This window comes from Solea senegalensis, linkage group LG15 (assembly GCF_019176455.1).
Source record: "Solea senegalensis isolate Sse05_10M linkage group LG15, IFAPA_SoseM_1, whole genome shotgun sequence".
In the NCBI taxonomy this organism is placed as follows: domain Eukaryota; kingdom Metazoa; phylum Chordata; class Actinopteri; order Pleuronectiformes; family Soleidae; genus Solea; species Solea senegalensis.
The window spans coordinates 11,329,996-11,350,430 of record NC_058035.1 but is presented as its reverse complement, the minus strand read 5'-3'; the positions used below and the strand labels follow the sequence as shown (position 1 = coordinate 11,350,430).

At 42.6% G+C, this 20,435-nt stretch overlaps 2 protein-coding genes across 3 annotated transcripts in view; one reads left to right on the top strand and one right to left on the bottom strand.

Annotated features, from left to right (window-relative positions):
• Positions 1–15,499, top strand: part of cdh23 (cadherin-related 23) — a 146,034-nt gene extending 130,535 nt beyond the window's left edge. The window contains exons 39-70 of the mRNA XM_044046344.1: positions 958–1,179; positions 1,265–1,384; positions 1,598–1,778; positions 1,865–1,998; positions 2,411–2,620; positions 2,861–2,968; positions 3,676–3,778; positions 4,169–4,294; positions 4,386–4,589; positions 4,859–5,317; positions 5,408–5,524; positions 5,618–5,842; positions 6,116–6,285; positions 6,700–6,837; positions 7,151–7,270; positions 7,547–7,724; positions 8,142–8,353; positions 8,542–8,736; positions 8,964–9,077; positions 9,228–9,357; positions 9,551–9,814; positions 9,925–10,086; positions 10,661–10,917; positions 11,001–11,098; positions 11,173–11,293; positions 11,371–11,450; positions 11,598–11,638; positions 11,773–11,833; positions 12,362–12,491; positions 12,600–12,719; positions 13,018–13,128; positions 13,747–15,499. Coding sequence (XP_043902279.1) covers positions 958–1,179; positions 1,265–1,384; positions 1,598–1,778; positions 1,865–1,998; positions 2,411–2,620; positions 2,861–2,968; positions 3,676–3,778; positions 4,169–4,294; positions 4,386–4,589; positions 4,859–5,317; positions 5,408–5,524; positions 5,618–5,842; positions 6,116–6,285; positions 6,700–6,837; positions 7,151–7,270; positions 7,547–7,724; positions 8,142–8,353; positions 8,542–8,736; positions 8,964–9,077; positions 9,228–9,357; positions 9,551–9,814; positions 9,925–10,086; positions 10,661–10,917; positions 11,001–11,098; positions 11,173–11,293; positions 11,371–11,450; positions 11,598–11,638; positions 11,773–11,833; positions 12,362–12,491; positions 12,600–12,719; positions 13,018–13,128; positions 13,747–14,088 — 5,253 coding nt within the window. The 3' untranslated portion in view covers positions 14,089–15,499. The remainder of the gene's footprint in view (positions 1–957; positions 1,180–1,264; positions 1,385–1,597; positions 1,779–1,864; positions 1,999–2,410; positions 2,621–2,860; positions 2,969–3,675; positions 3,779–4,168; positions 4,295–4,385; positions 4,590–4,858; positions 5,318–5,407; positions 5,525–5,617; positions 5,843–6,115; positions 6,286–6,699; positions 6,838–7,150; positions 7,271–7,546; positions 7,725–8,141; positions 8,354–8,541; positions 8,737–8,963; positions 9,078–9,227; positions 9,358–9,550; positions 9,815–9,924; positions 10,087–10,660; positions 10,918–11,000; positions 11,099–11,172; positions 11,294–11,370; positions 11,451–11,597; positions 11,639–11,772; positions 11,834–12,361; positions 12,492–12,599; positions 12,720–13,017; positions 13,129–13,746) is intronic.
• Positions 15,500–15,885: 386 nt separating this feature from the next.
• Positions 15,886–20,402, bottom strand: LOC122782133 (eukaryotic translation initiation factor 3, subunit 6 interacting protein). Of its 2 annotated transcripts, XM_044046345.1 has the most exons (15): positions 20,246–20,402; positions 19,981–20,011; positions 19,258–19,468; positions 19,081–19,160; positions 18,743–18,804; positions 18,568–18,637; positions 18,388–18,461; positions 17,996–18,167; positions 17,732–17,886; positions 17,462–17,632; positions 17,086–17,219; positions 16,776–16,949; positions 16,474–16,663; positions 16,224–16,304; positions 15,886–16,086 (listed from the first exon to the last, which is right to left on the bottom strand). In XM_044046345.1, exons 1-15 carry the CDS (start codon positions 20,279–20,281, stop codon positions 16,009–16,011), a joined length of 1,719 nt encoding a protein of 572 aa, XP_043902280.1. In that variant the 5' UTR covers positions 20,282–20,402; the 3' UTR covers positions 15,886–16,008. The 2 variants fall into 2 exon arrangements, with proteins under 2 accessions (XP_043902280.1, XP_043902281.1); XM_044046346.1 differs by lacking the exons at positions 19,081–19,160; positions 19,981–20,011; positions 20,246–20,402 and having other exon boundaries at positions 19,258–19,336.
• Positions 20,403–20,435: the final 33 nt, after the last annotated feature.

Below are 20,435 nucleotides of genomic sequence, written 5' to 3'. Positions count from 1 at the left end.
TTAAGCAAGTCCAGTTGCTTACAGCTAACTCTTATTAGGGTTTGTTGCCTATAAACATATAATGAAAAGCAGCTTGTTTTTTGTTTTTATAGATAAACAGTATTTCTTTATTTGTTGAATTGTGAAATGTCATCAGTCTCTTTAAACCGAGAAAAGACTCTTTTGTTAAACTGGTGGAGCAGCAACTGACCCAACACCCGGACTTTAATTCAATATGATACTTTTACTTGGGCTTTCATATGCGAACCTGTTAGTGGTGATGATTAACTGGTTTCCTTCAGGATCCACTTTTGCTTTTGCCCTTCAGAGGGGGGATGATGACAGGAGAAGAAACGAGAGCTTTCAGCCAACATGCAGAATCTCCTCTCCGCCTCACTGACTTTTACGATTTACTTTTAGTTCACTTAAGATATTGTACTTCAATCTGCCTGAAACAAAATCAACCCTTTCTTCCCACGTTAAATGAATCCTGAATATTACATCCACTTTTCACTTCATGGACGAAGATGAAGCAATATGTTTAATCTCTAGCAAAATGCTGTCATCACTGTGGAGATGAATGATGTGTAACGGTGTGTGTGTGTGTGTGTGTCGTGGATGGAGCGTGTTAAAAAATGTCTAAATTTGACTGCAAAGATATCATTAAGTCTTTAATGTAAATTGACAAATGGTGATTACCTGACTGTCATGCTCATGTGTTTTTTGTAGGGTTGTCTATCATGTACATTACGGAAGTGTTTGAAATTTTGCTCTTTTATACGATGATAAATCACCAGATTAGTTCACCATTATAATGATGAATTGACTACAGTATCGCATCTAGTCTCGCATGCAGGTCCAGCAGACAGCGTACGGTGGAAGTGAATTACAAATTTGTCTGTAAGATTTGATACAATAAGCCATAAATTGTAGGTAGAGCTGCAAAAGTTTTACTGCGTCGCTTTGTTTCTGTCGCAGACCTCAACCACCATCTATGTGCGCATTGTGGACGAGAACGACAATGCCCCAGAGTTTCCTGAGGAGGAGTATGTCACAGTGCTGAGCGAGGGACCAGACACAGTGGGTGCCACCATCGCCACGGTAACAGCCATCGACCCAGACGAGGGTTTGAACGGCACTTTGCGATACGCTATCGCTCAGGGCAACCTGATCCAGACCTTTCGCATCAACAGCATCTCGGTGAGATATGGAGAGCAGTATACGCTCGCGTTACAAACCACATCAGAAACGGGGTTAATCATCTGTGTGTGATCTGTGTAATTAGGGGAGAATCACTGCTGTAAAGGAGCTGGACTTCGAGATCAGCAGTGGACACTACGCTCTGGTTGTCACAGCAACGGACCAGTGCCCAAACCCTGCTCTTCGCTTGACATCCAGCACAACAGTAAAGATGCAACTAATATTTCCTGTACATGAAGTTTAGTGAATGTTTTGGATTTCAGAACAAAAAATATGTTATGAAAAACAACAATAGTGGATCAATAAATCCTAATGATGGATATTTATGTACAGTATGTGTCAAGGGTGTGAGAGTGGAAACCCTGTTGGTAGACTAATTGTACTTGATCAGTCTCCTCCTCTCCTCTTCTCCTTTTAGGTCCTCATAAATGTCCTAGATGTGAATGATGTGACACCAACTTTCCCCAGACCCTACGAGGGGCCCTTCGATGTTACTGAGGGCCAGCCAGGTCCTCGAGTATGGACACTCAGAGCCAGTGATGAAGACTCTGGGCTCAATGGCAAAGTGGAGTACAGCATCACTGGTGGAGACTATCAGAGTCAGTGCTGGACTGGATTTCTGTGGCTATAGTGATAAATAATTAAACCCTGCAGCTCTGAGCCTCTTTTTCGCTTCCTCTCTCAGATGAGTTCATGGTCTCTCCCGTGGAGGGTGAGCTGCGGGTGAGGAAAGACATAGAGCTGGACCGAGAGACAACAGCCTTCTACAACATCACTGTCACAGCCCGAGATCTGGGTACCCCGTCTCGCAACAGCTCGGTGGGTTTTATAAACATTCATACGGACAAACGTATGCACACTCGCTGATCACTATTACCCATAACAAGCTTCACTTCTGTGCTACATCGTTAGATGACTCATCAGCCTGCGTATGAGTTTGTCTCTCTTAGAAAGTGGGGCATGTCATAGTTTATATACATTGTGTATATACACAGTGCTTTTATTAATTTATTAGACCACCACGCAAAGCCACAGCTGCCCTAAAGTAACAGCACTGGTAGTTGTCAAAATCATTTTGTATGTGTGTGTAATGGTTAATATACCAGTTTGTAGAAGCTCTTTACTGAATTGAAATTATATTTTTAATGCTAAAATATGATAATTATTATTATTATTATTACATGTTATCTATGAATTTTCAAATTTTGTCTATTTCTTTATTTTTCCTTAGGTGGTGGTTGGGGTCAAAGTTCGAGACATCAACGACAACGATCCAGTCCTCCTGAACCTGCCTAACAGCACCAGCGTGAGCGAGGGCGCCTCCATTCACACGTCTGTGGCCAGAATCCGAGCTCGCGATGCGGACAGCGGACGCAATGCACTGCTCACTTATAACATCACTGCCGGCAACCAGGATGGGGCCTTTTACATCAATGACACAGTGAGAGGAATGGATGGATGGTGTGATTTAGGCATGAAGATTAGAACCATTTCAACCTGCGACTCTTATAACAGTGGAGCGGGTGGTCAAACAAATAGCAAAGCCTGTGAGGAGAGGGCTTGTGACTGGCACCTTGCATCAGTTTAACCTATTTCAGGAGAGTGTCCCAGCAAATAGTCGTGTTAAGTATGGACTTCTAAGCACACGCTTGACTTCATCTCTGGTCTCTGTGTCTCTCAGACAGGTGTGGTGCAAGTGAACAGGCCGCTTGACAGGGAGCGAGTGGCTGAATACAGACTCACCGTCACTGTCAAAGACAACCCGGAGAATCCCCGCATTGCTCGCAGGGTAAACCCACTTACCAGAAGTGTTCATACGTTTCAATCACAGGCAGTTTCACAAAAAGCCCATATAATATGAATAAGCTGTACAAAAGCCATATGTCATTGTTTTAAGTGGAAGAGGGAGCTCAATGTTGTTGTTGTTCTTAGTGTTTTATGACAGGTGGCATCTATAATGTTGCTTTACTGCGTCCTTCTTTTCCATCTGTTGCCTCTCTTCTTACCTCGTTTCTGTTCTCATTCTGCAAAATTACAATAAAATGCATGAATCAGAGTTAAAGGACCCCTCGTTTTACGTGGCCATTTTACTGCTGCAGCCTTACACTGTCTTTTTAAAATTGAGGTCTTCATGACGCAGTGTTTACTGATAAAAAATATGAATCTGACACAACTCACAATGTGGTTGTGAAGTTTTTTTTCTTCTTAAAGCTGTTATGTGGCATACCTCTCTGCAAAAGGTGAGACACTTTTTTTCAGTCCACAGCTGCAAACAAACAAGTCAAGTACTAGCACAGTGACAGCAGTGTACTGGGATGTCCTTAACACAAGTCAAATGCAAAAAACGGTGTATTCTTACTCTCTAACAGTGCCGTGCTTTGTATACTCTTGTGTACTACGGTTATTATTATTTCTTTTCCAGTCCCTTTCTCATATTTATGTTGTACTAATGTAATTGTTTGTTCATACACCCACTCCCACCCCTCACTACTCCAGGATTCAGACCTATTGGTGATAACCGTACTGGATGAGAACGACAACAGGCCTGTATTCACCAGGACCAGTTACAGGGCTGAAATCACCGAGAACTCTGCAGCAGGTAGCTGGTGGTGATCTCTCCTTGCTGCACAGAACACTGTGTCAAAACACCGTCTACACACTACAGTCTGCTCCACCACTTCCTGAATTTGTTTACGTACAGTTCATGTTGAGTTTATTTTTTGTTCCTTTGACTCTTGAGTGTTGAGAGGTGTTGTAGGTTTACATTTCTGTGAATATAGAACATTAAAGTCTCTGTTACAATGAAACTATTTTTTACACACATATGTATAGCGTATATGTATATGTATATATATATATATATATATATATATATGTGTGTATATATGTGTGTGTGTATATATATATATATATATCAGTAAGCATCATGAAACTACATAAAACCTCATGACTATAATGAGTTTACTTGTTCACTTGTCTGTAACTTTAGGCAGCACAGTCACAGTGTTGAATGGGCCGGTCTTGGCTGAGGATAAAGACATTGGACCCAATGCTGTAGTGAAGTATCGGCTGCTGGGACCAAGAGGGGACCTCTTTACTGTCGATGCCAACACTGGTAACATTTTTTGTAACTCCTTCAGGAAACACACGTACACACAGAGGAAGCAGAGCCGTGCAAAGGTTATTGTCTCTTCATCTTCTGCCAGGCTTGATACGCGTGCGTCCGGGGGCAAACCTGGACCGCGAGGCGTTTCAGGAGCCGCGGGTCGAGCTATTTCTGGTTGCTGACGACATAGGAGGTTTAAACAGCAGTGTCCCTCTGACAGTTACCATCCTGGACCAGAATGACAACCCTCCTGTCTTCAGTCCATCCAGTTTCAGTGTCCGCCTCCCTGAGAACAGCCCCACAGGTGTGTGCACTGGCTGCTGCCTAATGTAGTGTACTAGGAGGAGTATGACTTGCATATAAATCTACAGTGTTCACAAGGTTGTAGTTGTCACTGACAGAAGAATAAAGGGAATAGGGGAATTGACTATTTCCATTTCAAGATTATGTGCACTTAAATTCTTTGCACTCCCCTGTGTAAGTGTAAAGGGTTTACAATTTGAAAATGGCAATTAGTGGTCACATGTACACAAGCTTGTGCACGTGTGTGTGTCATTTTTGTGTCTCTTTCAGGAGTGGTGGTGACTCAGCTGTCTGCCACCGACGCAGACTCCGGCTCTAACGGCTGGCTGATGTATCGCTTGGAAAGTGGTGCTCAGGACCGTTTTGTGGTGGACCCGCTCTCCGGTGCGGTCTTGGTTGGCAACAACACACTTGACAGAGAAGACCGTGGTTCCTACCGCCTGGTCGTCATGGCGATCGACCGCGGCACACCCCCACTTTCAGGCACAGCCACCCTCACGGTCATCCTGGACGACGTCAACGACTCGCGCCCACGTTTCCTAGATACTTTGAAAATGATTAGTGTCAACGAGTCCACACCGCCTGGTGTGGTGGTGGCCACGCTCACCGCCGAGGACCTTGATCTTCATCCCCGGCTGGAGTATTACATCATCTCAGTGGAGGCAAAGGATGACGGGAACAATCCAGTGGATGGTCTGCAGGAGTCCTTTGGCATCGATCTACACACTGGTGAGTCATGGATCTTCTGATCCAGTTTACTGAATAACACAGGGTCTTACTTGTGGGACAAAAACAAGATGCTTTCCTGTGTGTTATCAGGTGCAGTGTTTGTACGCAACCCGCTGAACAGAGAGCAGGTTGCGACATTTGAGATCATTGTGTCCGTACATGACAATGCCAGCGACATCATCGACAAGTCAGGAAGTGTCCCCAATGGTAAGTTCATTTACAAATGACGACCCTAGCTTCGGTTTTGTGCGTTCTTTCAGTTTTTGAAATCAGTTTTCACTCTGTCTCTCTTCAACGCAGCGAGACTAACCATCAACGTGTTGGATGTCAATGACAACGCTCCTCGTTTCCGGCCCTTTGGAGTGTCCAACTTCACCGAAAAGATTTTGGAAGGAGCTCAGCCAGGTACAACTCTACTGTCAGTGTCAGCTGTTGACCCGGATAAAGGACCCAACGGGCAGGTCATCTACCAGCTGCTTCACTTGCCCCGAGGTGGATACGTCAGACTGGAGGACCCATCTGTTGGTATGAAATAAGCTTCTGTACATGTTACAGTTTTGTTTCAATTGGTAGTTACTTTTTAAAACTCTTTACACAGTGCCATCAACATGCATCTCAAACAAACACATGTCTCAAAATAATAACTAATTCATCCACAACACTGGCAACAACTCATTGAGACCCAGGGTCTCATTCACATGGGAGACCTGTTTTTAATTTCTTACTAGAGAGCAATGATGTGTAGTGCTGATAAGATGAATCCAGACTGTAACCATCGCTGTGTTCAAAATGTTCCAGGTAAGATTGTAGCCAACCAGACGGTGGATTTTGAGCAGATACAGTGGCTGAATTTCACAATTCGAGCCCAGGACCATGGTTCTCCTCCCAGGATTGCTGAGCTGCCAGTTTATCTGCGCATTGTGGACATCAATGACAACAACCCTGTCTTTCTACAGCCGTCATATCAGGTAATGAAGGGAGCCGAAAAGTTAGACCATGTGTGTTTTAATGATAAAAGTACAGGTGGACTTAATAACCAGGAGTGACACTGTTTTAATGTAATTACTGCAGCTGAAGAGTTCAAATTAAACTAAAGACAAAAAGCACATATGACGAAATTTACAGTATGTTTTTATTTGATCTGATTGGAAATGCTTTTTGTTTTAAAAGTGTGTTATTTGTTCATTACTTCCTCACTTTATCTCAAGTAGCTTTTTTTATGTAAAATGTCGGGGTGTATGAGAATGTTGCTATTCAAAATGATTAAACAGTTTGTTATTGTAGCAAGTGTCATCTAATTTAGTCAGCCAGTCCAGTTGTTATTTTTTTGTTAAAGGAATAAAAATCCTGAGCCAAAGTGTGTGTTTCGACTATGTTTGTAGGAGCCTGTGTTTGAAAACGTGAACCTGGGCACCACCATAGTTCGTGTCAGTGCTACAGACGCTGATTCTGGCCTCTTTGCTGTCATAGAGTACAGCCTGGTCGACGGAGAGGGAAAGTTTGGCATCAGACCGTCCACTGTAAGTTAACCCTTTCATCCAAACAGCTTTGAGCTTCAAGAAAAAATGTGAATGTATTGATTTATTGGTAAGGAGTGGTGTGCATTCAAGCACCATTGTGTTTTTGACTCCCAGTTATTTACTTCTGGGTGTCAACACTGAATTGCATCCTGCCTGGAAAGTTTAAAGAGTTTAATAAAAGACAGTTTAAATATTTTCACTCTGTGCTCCATTTCTGTCATGCACACAGACACGAATAGAGGCATAATACAACCACCACTCCCTGTCAAACGCCGCACTTCCTTCCCTAATTATCCCTTCTCTTCTGTGTCAGGGAGAGATATACATCCTCTCTCCTCTTGACAGAGAGACAAAGGACCATTACACTCTCACGGCAGTCGCCCGCGATAACCCTGGCGGCAGCCCCAACAACAGACGAGAGAACTCTATCCAGGTAAAGATCTCCTGCTGTAGAGACACAGGGACAAGTGTATTAATATCAAAGACTATACTCTGTGGCTAAAAGTTTATGAGAAACTTGAAGATGAAGATAAGATGTGTAGGTTTCACTGCCTGTCGTATATTATTTTTAGTACTGCTATGCTTGTGTGTCTGTGGCCCTGTGTGTCATATATCCACAATACGATCTTTTACAGAACACAGCCTTGTGTCAAGAATATTCTGTGTTTGAAATAATCTCATACGTCATCTGCCTGTTGATGCAAATCAGGTTCTGGTGACTGTTCTCGACGTCAACGATTATCGGCCGCGCTTCACGGAGCGAGTGTACAACACCAGCGTGTTTGAGAACGAGCCCAGTGGCACGTCTGTCATCACAGTGAAAGCTACCGATCTGGATGAAGGAGAGAATGGAGCAGTGCTCTACAGCATGTTGGGAGCCCACTCAGGTATGGATCAGTGAACTGGTCTTTGAGGGCCTCCTGTCTGCTTCAGTTTTCCTTAAAGCTATAATTTGTTGTTGCTTTCTAAAACACTTTTTGTCTTACTTGTTGATGTTTTGAGCAGAGTCTCGATGAAATCAACTGACTTATTAGGAATTGCTTTATATTTCATGTGAATGACAATTGCTCAGATAACCAAGTGCTGCTAAAAGCATACCACTTAAATTATTTATTTCAGTAAATTAGAGATTCTAGGTTGAATTTGAATCATTAATAAATAAATAAAAAAACAAATTGTGTTTTCACTTTGTCATTATAGGTGGTTCTTTTTTTGGTGGTACTTTTACATTTAATAAAAAAAGAGAAAATGATGGTCTTAATTGTTTCTGGAGCCATCTATAAACTTCCTTTTTTCCCTTTTAGATGCATTTTCCCTGGATCCAAACACAGGCCTGGTGCGTTCTCGCCGTCTGCTTCAGTCTTCTGAACGTTTTAACCTGACTGTGGTGGCCACTGACCAGGGGCGTCCTCCCCTGTGGGGCACCGCAGACCTGATCATCATAGTCATAGATGTCAATGACAACAGACCTGTGTTTGTCCGGCCCGCTAATGGAACCATCATCCATATCTCAGAGGTATCTGCTGTCTCAGAATGTGTTATTGTCAGTATGAATGCTCTTTATTGACTTGTTTGTTTTTAAATCTCATATCGAGGTTCTTATAGATGGTAAATGGTCTCTACTTAGATAGCACCCTTGACACTTTGTGTTATTTTGATCAAAATAGCAAATTCACACCCTGATTCTCTCTGCCCTCCTCGTAGGAGCAGCCTCCCGGCCTGCCTGTGTATGAGGTGTATGCAACAGACTCAGACGAGGGTGTGAATGGCGAGGTCCGCTACTCCTTCTTGCAGACTGGAGCAGGTAACAGAGACTGGGAAAACTTCCACATCGATCCCTTGTCTGGAGTCATCACAACAACTGTGAAAATGGACAGAGAAAAACAAGCCCTCCATATTGTGAGTCATTAAACTAAACCCCTAAACCCCAAAATATTGGTATCTAGTAATGTTATTTGTTTGATATGGATGGGAATCTTCAGTTTAGCATCAAGTATTGAAAATATACATGTGTTGTGATAAAAAAATTGGCTAATCTACTTCCTCTCTGGTCAAACACCAGCTACTGCATACACATTTATGTGCAGCTCTGTGCCTCATTAACTGTGTCCAAATGTCTCTATCAGCTTATTATTGTTGCCCGTGACATGGGCCAGCCAGTGCCTTATGAGACCACACAGCCTCTGCAGGTGGCGCTGTTGGACATTGATGACAATGAACCTGTCTTCCTCAAACCACCGGTAAGAACATGCCCTAATGTGATACAAAAGATAATCTGTACATTATATCTATTCCTCTATTAATGTGTTTTGTATGTTTCTATCTTTCTGCGTGCGTGCGTGCGTGCGTGCGTGCGTGCGTGCGTGCGTGCGTGTGTGCGCGCTCATCAGCGTGGCAGCTTGCCTTATCAGTTGCTGTCCGTGCCTGAGCACTCCCCTCCAGGAACTGTTGTGGGCAACATCACCAGAGCTTTGGACGCAGACGAAGGCTCCAATGCAGTCGTGTACTACTTCATCGCAGGTGATGCTTTTATCTTCACGCATAGCCGTACATGTATGTTGCTGTTGATGATAAAAATGTAGTGAAATTGTCAGAATAAAGTCCTCAATCTCGGAAACACAAATGATGACATTTGAATGAATCCATCTTTCTTTTATAAAGCTGAATTCTTTTGTTGCTTTAGAACATAAATCTTTTCCTTCTCTTCCCCCAGGAGGAAACAGTGATGGCAACTTTGGCTTGAGTCTGGACGGAGAGTTGAAGTTGTATAAGGATCTGGACAGGGAGGAGATCCCGGCCTACTCCATCATCATCAAGGCTTCCAGCAACAGGAGCTGGACTCCGCCAAGGGGTCAGAGGGCAGCGCGAGCTAAAGCGCTGAATCCGGCCCGAGACCCCAGCCTGCTGGAAGTCCGCATCCAACTGGAGGACATCAATGACCAGAAACCACACTTCGTTAAGGCGGAGTACACCGCAGGTCATCTTGTGTTGTTGCATGTACAGAACATGTGTCTGCTGGTCTGTGTGAAACCACCATAACCCTCCTCCTCCTCCTCCTCCTCCTCCTCCTCTGTTTCCCTGTTCCAGGAGTTGCAGCAAATGCCAAAGTGGGTTCAGAGTTGATCAAGGTTGTTGCTCTAGATAATGACATTGGTAACAACAGTTTGGTCCAGTACCACATCGTTACAATCCGCTACTTCCAGTCACAGAGCAACGGGAGTGAGGATGTCGGCAGCATCTTCACCATTGGTGAGCACCATTACATGCAGGATTCAGGCTGTTTTTGGTCAGTACAGTTTAGAGGCATGTTTTCTTCTCATAAAGTTCCTGTGATGTGCATTTTATTTTTATATTTAATGTTTTGTATGTTCAGTTTTTACTTTCAAAATCAAGCTGTACACTAGCACGACTGTATATTGACAAATGAATTGAAACCGCTGCTCAGTGTCAGTAACATAATTACACATATTAGTAAGGAAAAACTATTGGACAAAAACTGGTTACACGTAAAAGATAAAAATATATCATCACTGAGTCTGAGAGTCATTAGTTTCATTCTAACTTCCTCAGTGTCTCTAGTCATGGTCCATTGATTTGTTGTTTCGAGGAGGTTTGTGATGTTTGTTCTTGTACAGCTATGGTGAAACTCTACGACAGTTTGGAATAAGATGTATCAACACACTGGAGATGTTAGTTGGCAGAATACTTCTGTTGTCAGTTTTGCTTTTTCTTTGGATTTGTTGACAAGAAAATAATGAAATATCAGCTCAGTCAAAAATCTGTGTCTTATTAGAGACAATATTGTGCCCCACGATTCCCGCAGGTTTGACTGATGGCATCATCAGAACCTATGACCTCTTCACGGCCTACAATCCAGGCTACTTTCAGCTGGAGATTTTGGCCTGCGATTTTGCTGGACACAGTACAACCACCAACGTGAACATCTATATCCTCCGCGACGACCAGAGGGTCAAGATAGTCTTCAACGAGATCCCAGATCTGGTCCGTGAAAATCAGGAAGACTTTGTTAACTTGTTGTCCAACATTACCGGCGCCACCGTCAACTTGGATGACATTCAGGTAAAAAAGAAAAAAAAAAAGTTTTTGTCATTGCCATTGTGTGGATGTTGCACACAACATGTTTTGTCTTACTTTTGTATCAGTTTCACGTGGACAAGAAAGGCCGGGTCAATTACGCACAGACCGACATGCTGATCCATGTCGTCAATAATCAGACCAACACCATCCTCGATGTTGAAAGGTAACCCTTCCTCACATAAATAAATCCTTTAATCCAGGCTTAAATAATAACACTGCCGTCCTGGTGGTTCTCAGGGTGATCCAGATGATTGATGAGAACAAGGAGCAGCTGAGAAGCCTCTTCAGGACGTACAATGTTGTGGATGTTCAGCCTGCTGTTGGGGACAAACTGCCAGATGATCTCTCCACACTTCAGGTCTGTGAAGCCGTGATGGAAACCTACAGTCTTTTCTTTTCTGCTCATTAACTTTTCTCTCTTTACTCTTTTTCCAGCTGGTCATCATCATTCTCGCCGTCCTGCTGTGCTTGGCAGGAATTCTGTTTGTCACAATGAACTGGCATTATCGTCGAGTGTAAGAATCATTCAGCACATGTGCTTTGTGTGTCCTGAAATATTCAAAGTCTGCTGCCAAGGCCCGTGTTTTTAGTCTCTCGGTCTGTAGTCTAAGCCGAGTCATCAACATGTTTTTGTCTCCTCTTGACTTCCTGCTGTGTTTCAGACACCAGAGAAAGCTGAAAGCCATCGTCGCAGGATCAACAGGTGAGACGCAGCTTTTATCAAGGGGACGACTCCACCTGCTGTTAGTGTCAGCGTGAAGCTTTTATCATCCGTCTATGTAGAGCACAACAAAAAGCCTGTGTTACTCACACAATTATTATTCCTCTGCCAACCAGGGAACCAGGGTCTAATGGATATCCTGGACATGCCCAACACCAACAAGTACTCTTTTGAGGGGTGAGAAAATAGCTTCATTTTCACAACTCGAGGGCACACAATGGAATTCCCTGCAAATATCAATTTGTGTTGTTTTTCTTGCAGTATTTTTTTCATGTGTTATGATGAATATTCTAAAGAGCGAGGGGGAAGACAAGGAAACCCCGAGAGGTCACAGCAAATTATTTCCAAAAGTGCCAGCAACATGTTTTTATTTTACCTTTTTTGTGCAACATAATAACTTGCAATAAATCATTCTATTTCATGTCTTTATCCTAATAACTGCTAATCTAGTAATCTGTGTAATCTGTTATTTGAAAGCCTATAATACAACAGTATTAGGGCCACATAAATCTACGGAAATTGAGACTTTAATCGTAAATTTTCAACTTTATTCTTGATAATTTACAACTTTATTCTTGATAATTTACGATTTTAATCTTGTAAATTGAGACTTTATTCTCGAAGTCTGTGATCATTTTTTTTCTCAACGTGGCCCTAATACTCCGTCATATGACTAAACTTTGCAACATGCATTTGCCTCTTTAGGGCTAATCCAGTGTGGCTGGACCCATTCTGTCACAACCTGGAACTGGCCGCTCAGGCTGACCATGAGGACGACCTGCCGGAGAACCTGAGTGAGATAACTGACCTGTGGAACAGCCCGGCGCGCACTCACGTCAGTATTTACTTTAAACTGACCTTCTATAGGTCTCACAACAAGAGTCTTCATAGATTATACTGCAGGAAGAGTGTTCATATCTTTAAATGACCTTTGACCTGACAGGGAACATTCGGTCGAGAGCCTCAAGCAAAACCAGAGGATGATCGTTACCTGAGAGCGGCCATTCAGGAGTACGACAACATCGCTAAACTGGGCCAGATTATGAGGGAGGGGCCCATCAAGGTGAGACATGAGACATTTAAGTTTATCCAGGGAAACACACATACTGTATGAAGACATTCACTCTGTTGTTGGTCGAGTTATTCTCTCCATCCATCTGTACTAAAACACTGTGCGGGACAAGATCACAGGACGAGACACAGGACCTACTCCAGTCAGCCACGAGAAGAAGAGACACGAGGACGTGAAGATTGGTTATTGATGATTGAGTTCTTGCTGTATAATCTCATTTATGACTACTGCGGGAGTGAGGGTGCTTGAGGTGAGAGACTGTGTTTGATCCTAACTGCTGTCCTGTCAGGGCTCCTTGCTGAAGGTGGTCCTGGACGACTACCTGAGGCTGAAAAAGCTCTTTGCAGCTCGACTCGTCACTGTGTCCACCAGTCAGGGAGATCACTCTTCAGTCACTGAGGTGGGCTCTGGAAAACTCTGGATGATCTGTTTGCACTTACTGCTCCTGCTCCTGCACCCCGCTGGAGAGTGATCTTGCTTTCCTTTGATTTCTTATTCTGATCTTCTGTCAGCTAGTGTGGTGTGGCAACTTTTCTCTGCTGTTTTTTCAAGGCATTTACACATTTCTGTCCGATCTATGGATTCTTTTTGCCTGAAAGGATTTCCTCTTCTGGTGTACCTCTGTCTAGCCCTTCCATAAAATCTATTCCATACAAATCACATGTATTCCTGTGACCTTAAAGGTAAAGTGTGTAAAATATTGCAATATTTATTGGTGAAGTTACAGCCAAATATCTCTCACCTCACCCTTTCCCTTCAAAGTGTGTTGGAGAACCTATGTAGCCTTCAGTTAGCATCAAAACTCCTCTGTAGAGCTTAGTCGGCCCTTGATATAAATATAAAAGGCTTATTTTGAAGTAATAAAACCAAATATTCAATTTTTGTCAAATGAAAATAATGTCACTTAAATTTTACACTCTGGACCTTTAATGTTGGTATAAATACTTTGCAAAGACAACTTGTTATCATTCTCATCTTGTCAGTTGTTCTGCTTCTCTCCTCTCCTGTCCTTCAAAAGCTGATCCAGAGCGACCTCGACGAAGACGAGGATGAGCGCCTGGGCATGGGCGGTGGTCGCGGCACCCTGCGCTTTAAGCACAAGCTTCCTGTGGAATTGAAGGGGCCCGAAGGTGTGCACGTGGTCCATGGCAGCACAGGTACCCTCCTGACCTCTGACCTCAACAGCCTGCCAGAGGACGACCAGCGGGCTCTGGCTCGTTCTCTGGAGGCTCTAAACGCTGATGGGGGGCTTTATAATGAGCGCAACGCCCGCACAGAGTCGGCCAAGTCCACCCCAATGCACCGTCACAAGGACGGAGACACCCTGTCGGAGAGTCCTCTGGAAATCACAGAGTTATGACTAGCCGAGGCCTCGCTGGTCTGAGCGCAATCAAGACTTGTGTGTGTCCTTGTGCCTCCACACTGCCACCCAGGTTAGGGGGGGACTGGAGGAGGAGTGTATGTAGTCTACGGTACCTTATCAGCCAACTTCAGTGCATCAGTGAGGCAGCCTGCTGGAGGACTTGCTCTGAGTTGGTTTGAGTGGATCTTGTGTTGAAGATGATCCCACTGTTGGCACTTCAAGAGAAGGCTTACTCAAATGACCTGTAGGAAATGGAAAATCACCAGGGCACCAGTTTTCAGCAAGACAAAATCTACTGGTATCACTGATTTTCATGCAATGAGCAGACTGGAAAAGAAAGAAATGAACACTGCGTATGGGAGAGGCTACTTGATCCATGACCTTAAAATGGGCAGACGGTGCCTCATTCTCATTAACTAACTAAGATTTGAAGTCATACCTGGACTGCAGACACTTACACAAACACAAATACACACACTCAGACCAGCAGATGGCCATTAATGAGACTCTAAAGATAATGACACAAGTCCTTATTGCATTATAATGTTTTTTTAATTCAGTGCTGAATGAGTTAAAACTTAGTCAGATAATAAATGATTCTGTCGGTGGGAAATTATCGATGGTCATTCGAAAGCACTTTGAATATTTTCCCCAGTTAATTTTACACCAGGAGAAAGAAAGACCACTGTAAAGTTATTACAGTGCTGTGTTCTTATGAAGAGATTTCCTGGATCAGTGCTTGAAGAACTCTCACCTGCAGAGCAGTGACGAACATTTAGACGCTGGCCCTGACTCCTGCTTTCCATTTTTAGCATGGACTGACAGTCGTGAGCAAGAGGACTCCTCGCCGTTTAAGTGATTAAGTGATTGAATGATTATGGCGGACGATCATCTCAGAATGGAGCCACATGAAGAAAAAAAAAGTGAGCCTTTTAGTAAAGGAAGCCAGAGAAAGTCTTGCAAAAAAATTAAATGTATAAATAGAATTTCAATAAATATGATTTATCCAGGTTTTGTAGACATTAAGATGGCGTTGTGCCCACAGACTTTCCACTGCCACCCAATGGAGTAAGAGTCATGCTCAAAAAGAGCAATGTTTGCTTTATTTTTTTATTTTATAGAAAATGTGCTGGAATCAAAAGATATTTTTAAAGACAAATGCTGGCTTACCAAACTAGGTAAAATATAATTATGGATATTTGGAATATATGTATATTGTGCTATGATGTATGTCATTTTATTTCCTTTCGTATGACAACTGATATCGTTTCCGACGAGTGGTGTGTTTCTAATTTTTTTTTTATATTCTCATTTTGTAAATTTTTATTTCTTTTGTCATAAGCCCTGAGATCTGTGTTGGGAATTGTTGTTGGATGATATGTGATAATAAAAGAAATATGCAATGGTCTCTGACCTCAGTGGGATAATAAATGTGGCAACAAATGCAGCAAAAATAAAAGTCACGCAGACTCTTAAGGTCTGAGGATGTGAGAAGCCTTAATGACCCATGAAACTAAATATTTATCCCCCCATGACGACAACAATGACTTCCTCTAGTTGGACCTCTATTGTTCTCAAAGGTCCATTCGGAACAAACATAAGAGAAACTGACCGTCAACTATAATGATGCAAGTGACCCAAGTATACTGAATTCCACTCGGAATCAACAGAAATATCTCTATTACAGTTCACTTTAACAGCTCAGTATACTGTACGCCATAGTGAACACTTGGGAAATGCTGCCATCTAGTGGTCATGGAAGTGCTGGAAAAGTATCAGAAAGGAAACCATGGATTTAGCACACCACTTCATCTTTTTTTATTGTTACATAGAAAATGCTATCATCTGTAATAGTTGTCAAAATGCTTGAAAGAGACCGAGAGGGCCGAGGACTCAGCTCTTCGTCACTGCTGCTGGTCAGACTCCTCGGCTAGTGGTGGTTCCTGATGCTGCGGTGGTGCCAGTGATTGACATTTTCTTCAGCGTCTTATTCAGCTGTAGGGGGACAAAGAAATATTTTGTGACATCAATATCAGTTTTTTTTTGTTTTTTTTTAAATGCCTTAAAAAGGAAGCTACTTAAGATTTTTGGTGTTTCTATTTCACCCAGAAGCCAACCTGCTCCATACTCACCTCCTCAAACTTATGGATCTGTCTGATGAAAAAGTCTCCATACCGACGGGCAACTTTAGTGTCAGCAATGTGGATCATGTCCTGTGGTAGAGAAAGAGCTCATCAGGCATACACAACAGTAAGCCATGTTATTTACCTTTTACTTTATTATACAGCATGTACCTGCTGTGAAATGTCCTGTTCTCACTGTATGAGACGATATAAAAATGTCAATGACGTGACTTTGGTTTAACAGGCGTAACAAACGCACCTTGTCGATGTAAAAGTCGACCTCGGAAGCAGACTGGAACTCTCCCTCCAGAGCTGAGATGCCACTGGTCCACACCAGGTTCTTCATTTTGTGTTTGAAGACGAGCAGCTGAATACGGAACTCCTGCTCAGTCATGTCTAGAAATCCTGCCAGCTTGGCTACTGGCATGGTGGTGTACAGTTTCAAGAAGCTGCAGGGGACACACTGATTTATTCAACCGGTCTCTCTAAACTAATTAAATTAAATTATCTGTAACTAATTCAAGTGTATCTGAGTCACTGGAAAAGAGATCTAATTCCAACCTGCGGATGGTGGAGAGCTGGGCCTGCTGTTGAACTTCCTCAGCAAAGACCTTCAGTTGCTGCTGAAAAGGTTCTTTGTGGTAGTTGGGGTGGACGTTGTCATAGTTTGGCACAACAGGAGACAAGAACTTCGGACAGGCGAAGCTGAACTGTTCCTCAAACACCTGCAGGTCTCTGATAAGCAGAAGAAAAAAAAAAAAAAAACATTACTGCTGCTGTTCACCACTGACACCTACAGTACACAAAAAGACTTGTGCTAAACCCTAAATGCTTTTCTGTTCCACAGTGATATAAAGAGCTAGTTCCTTACCCCTTCTGCATTCGCAGCATCTTGTCTCCATACTTCTCCCTTAGTTGGGTGTGGATACTCTCATCAATGCGCATTGGATACATGGTAAGAGCGATGGCCAGCAGACCATGCATCTGCTCATTTTGTTTGTTGATCTATAAATAAATGAAAACAACACATCTTATTAGAGCTTTTACTATGTATGCTTTCAAACTGCAATAACCTCAAACTCAAAGTTGGAAAAGGGGAATAATGATCAACTAAGATGTGTAAACTTCGTGCTTTCAGCATCAGCCTGACTCTTCCATGTTCTACATAAAGGGTAAGAGTAAGAACCAATTACTTGAGCAAACAATCACAATCAAGCTAGTGATCAAAGAGCACTGTTCTGACTGACCATCTCATATTTATATGTGGACCTCTGGAACATGTTTCTCGTCCTCTGGATGTACAGCAGAATGTTGGCAAAGACTCGAATGGCGTCCTGGTAGCGTCTCATCATCAGGTAGGCGAAACCAACATAGTAATATGTGGTGATCTGACACTCGGGCACACGGGAGTACATGCTCTGGGAGATGGGAAGCACAATATATAAGTGTCATGACTGTCATCATCAGCAGTACTCATGCATGTTCCTCTCTGCACTGGTTAGTAAATAAGGTCTCACCTTCTTGTTGAGTTCGATGTTCTCCAGGACTTTGATGGCCTGATAATAATCCCCCAGCAGAGAGTGAAGCCTTAGGAGCCCCACCAAGCTGAAGTAACCCAACATCTTGTACAGGGAGTGACGCCCATATTCTCCGGCCACACTCTCTGGGTCTCCTTCATCATGCAACAAAATCAATTTTAGTATATTAATGAAAAAGGAAAATGCAACAAAAAGGTGCTGTATTGAGTCAGTTAAAAAAAATGCTCATCAACTGTCTATTACCTCCACTGGTGTACACCTCAAGCTGCCGGTTAATGTTGCTCTTGTCCACCAGTGAGTGGAGGACATTGAGGACACTGTGGACATTCCAGATCTTTGGGTTGTTCCTCAGGAACTCAATCTCCTCCTCCGACTTTTTGGCCGTCTTACAGCGGTACTGACTGAAAGACTGGAACTGAAGAGAAGTGTCCATGTTAAACATATTTACATTAACTGTCTAACGTCAAGTTAGTCAGTTACTAAATATTATTTATCTACTCTGTTTAAGTTAAAAATGGGTGGCACTATGTTTTCACCCTTCATCTTTATTTTTGACATCATGACATACATATTTGTCTCTCTATTATAACGAGGAAAGTCAACTGAGGGTATATTAAGCATATAATTTACTCTACCTGATAGATGAACTCATCAATGATGTCCCAGAGCCACTGGTTTGGAAGCTCCAGAGGAGCCGGGCCATCAGCATCTGTGTCCAATCAGAAATACTCTACTATAACTGACTTTTCATCAGTTGTTGTTTGACACTAGTAACCACCAATGAGAGAAAACTGAGAAAAGTTGTTGAAACTTACTGAGAATGTAGTTGAAGAGGTTGCAGTAATTGTAGTACGACTCAAACCTCTGTTCCAATGTTGGTCCGCCCTAATTATCAAGAAAAGATTACATAAAACAATACTGGACAGGTTTCTGAGGTTTCTCAAAACAACGGCGGTGAGTGATAACAGTTTATTTTGAGTTGTTACTTACGCTGACTTTAGCATAGATGTGTCTGTAGTATAGCTCTTTATACAAGATCAGGAACACGGCATCTGTTGGACACAGAGCAAACACCAAATTATTTTCCATTACATTGTGAAGCCTGTTCAAAAGAATATCAAATGTTCCTCATTTAAAACTGTAAACTCTCCAAATACAATCAATCAATATCCATATACTTCTCTTACATTTAGTAACTACAGAGAACTACTGAGAAAAAAAGTACATTTTATTTGCCACATTTTCAGAAACAATTCAATAGTTAAACATTCTGCCAAGGGAAAAACACATGGTCGTGTGAAATAGAAAAAAACTGATGATACACTCACCACTACCAACAAGTGACGCAATGGCCTCAGCCTCTGGCCAGGGAGATGTCTTGAAGAAACGGTCAGTCAACTTGTTCCAACTAAAAAACAGTGTTAAGTAAGATAATATGGCCATCTCCCACACACAAACATGCAGATCTAATGTCTCTTTTAATACTGCATCACTGCAGGGATTACCTGTTCTCATAGACATCTTGGATCTCATAGATCTTCTGCTCAATGCTCTCACTAGAGACCCGGTTGGACTGCAGCTCATAAACCTTCTGGTCAATCAGGTCAGAGATGGTTTTATGGAAATACTGCAGGAAGTTCTTGATCACCTCTGGAATGACGTGGTATGTCTGCTGTTCATACTGCCTCTCATAGGCCAGGTCTGCTTTGGGATCACCTGCAGAGAGATGGTGTGAGGATGAATGAGACACTGCACACACTACATCTACTCCAAGTGCATTGAGGCTGTGTTCAGACAGCAGACAATTTATTTTCTCAAATCAGATCTTTTCACCCAGACTGTCTGCACTCTGCAGTGTTAAATACAAGTTATCAAATTTGTGGGACCAAGCATAACCAATCTTGCTGGAAGATGAAGATGCATCATCCTTGAGCAGCCAGAGTGTTCACACTGAGACACATCTGTAAAAAATATAATATGAATTGTATTTTAACCAATCACCAAAGGTTTGAAACAAAATTGCCCACACTTACAAACACCAATCTGAATATGCAAAGATAACCAGATTTTTCTTTGCAGCCTGAATAAAGCCAACATGAAATACTGCTTAACAGATTTGTTCAGCTATAAGTCGATGTTCGGCATGGTTTTAAGTGTGAAAACAGTTAATAAAGGAAATACAACGTCATGCCTTGATATTATTAGAGTGTGTGTGTGTGTATACTAACCGGTGTGCAGGTCGTAGTCATATGGATCGTACTGAAAACAAAGCAGATAGTTAATAGTCCTCGTTTCTTACGTTATCCTCATACCCAACAAGAGCATAATAGGCGTTAGACAGACTACAGTAAATATATTCGGTTGTATGATCTACAGAAGGAGTATATCTGCTTCTGTTATGCTGTAGGATGTAGCTTAGCACGTAAGTGGCTACGGCTAATTAGCGTGTCGTTATGATTCGTGAAAGCTTTTCGTGTGGCTGTGATGAAATACCGTTTTAGTGGCCTCTTCTTCGTCGTGGTACGACATCGTTTCAGCTACTGTTGTTAAAAGCGTTGTACAACAAAGCAAAATATGAGATTATGTGTGCTGTACTAGCTAACGCAGCTAAACCACGCAGCCGGCGCTAGAGTGGTGTCAAAAGCGGAAGGAAGAGGAAGTGACGTACGGCGGAAACACCATA

What these genes read in the sequence shown, in the direction of transcription:
- LOC122782133 (XM_044046345.1), bottom strand. Translation starts at nt 20,281, where the DNA reads ATGTCGTACCACGACGAAGAAGAGGCCACTAAAACG. An exon ending in TGAGGTGTACACCAGTGGAG is followed by an intron (nt 17,887 to 17,995) that starts GTAATAGACAGT and finishes TGCATGATGAAG; the next exon opens with GAGACCCAGAGAGTGTGGCC. An exon ending in ACATCGAACTCAACAAGAAG is followed by an intron (nt 17,633 to 17,731) that starts GTGAGACCTTAT and finishes CCCATCTCCCAG; the next exon opens with AGCATGTACTCCCGTGTGCC.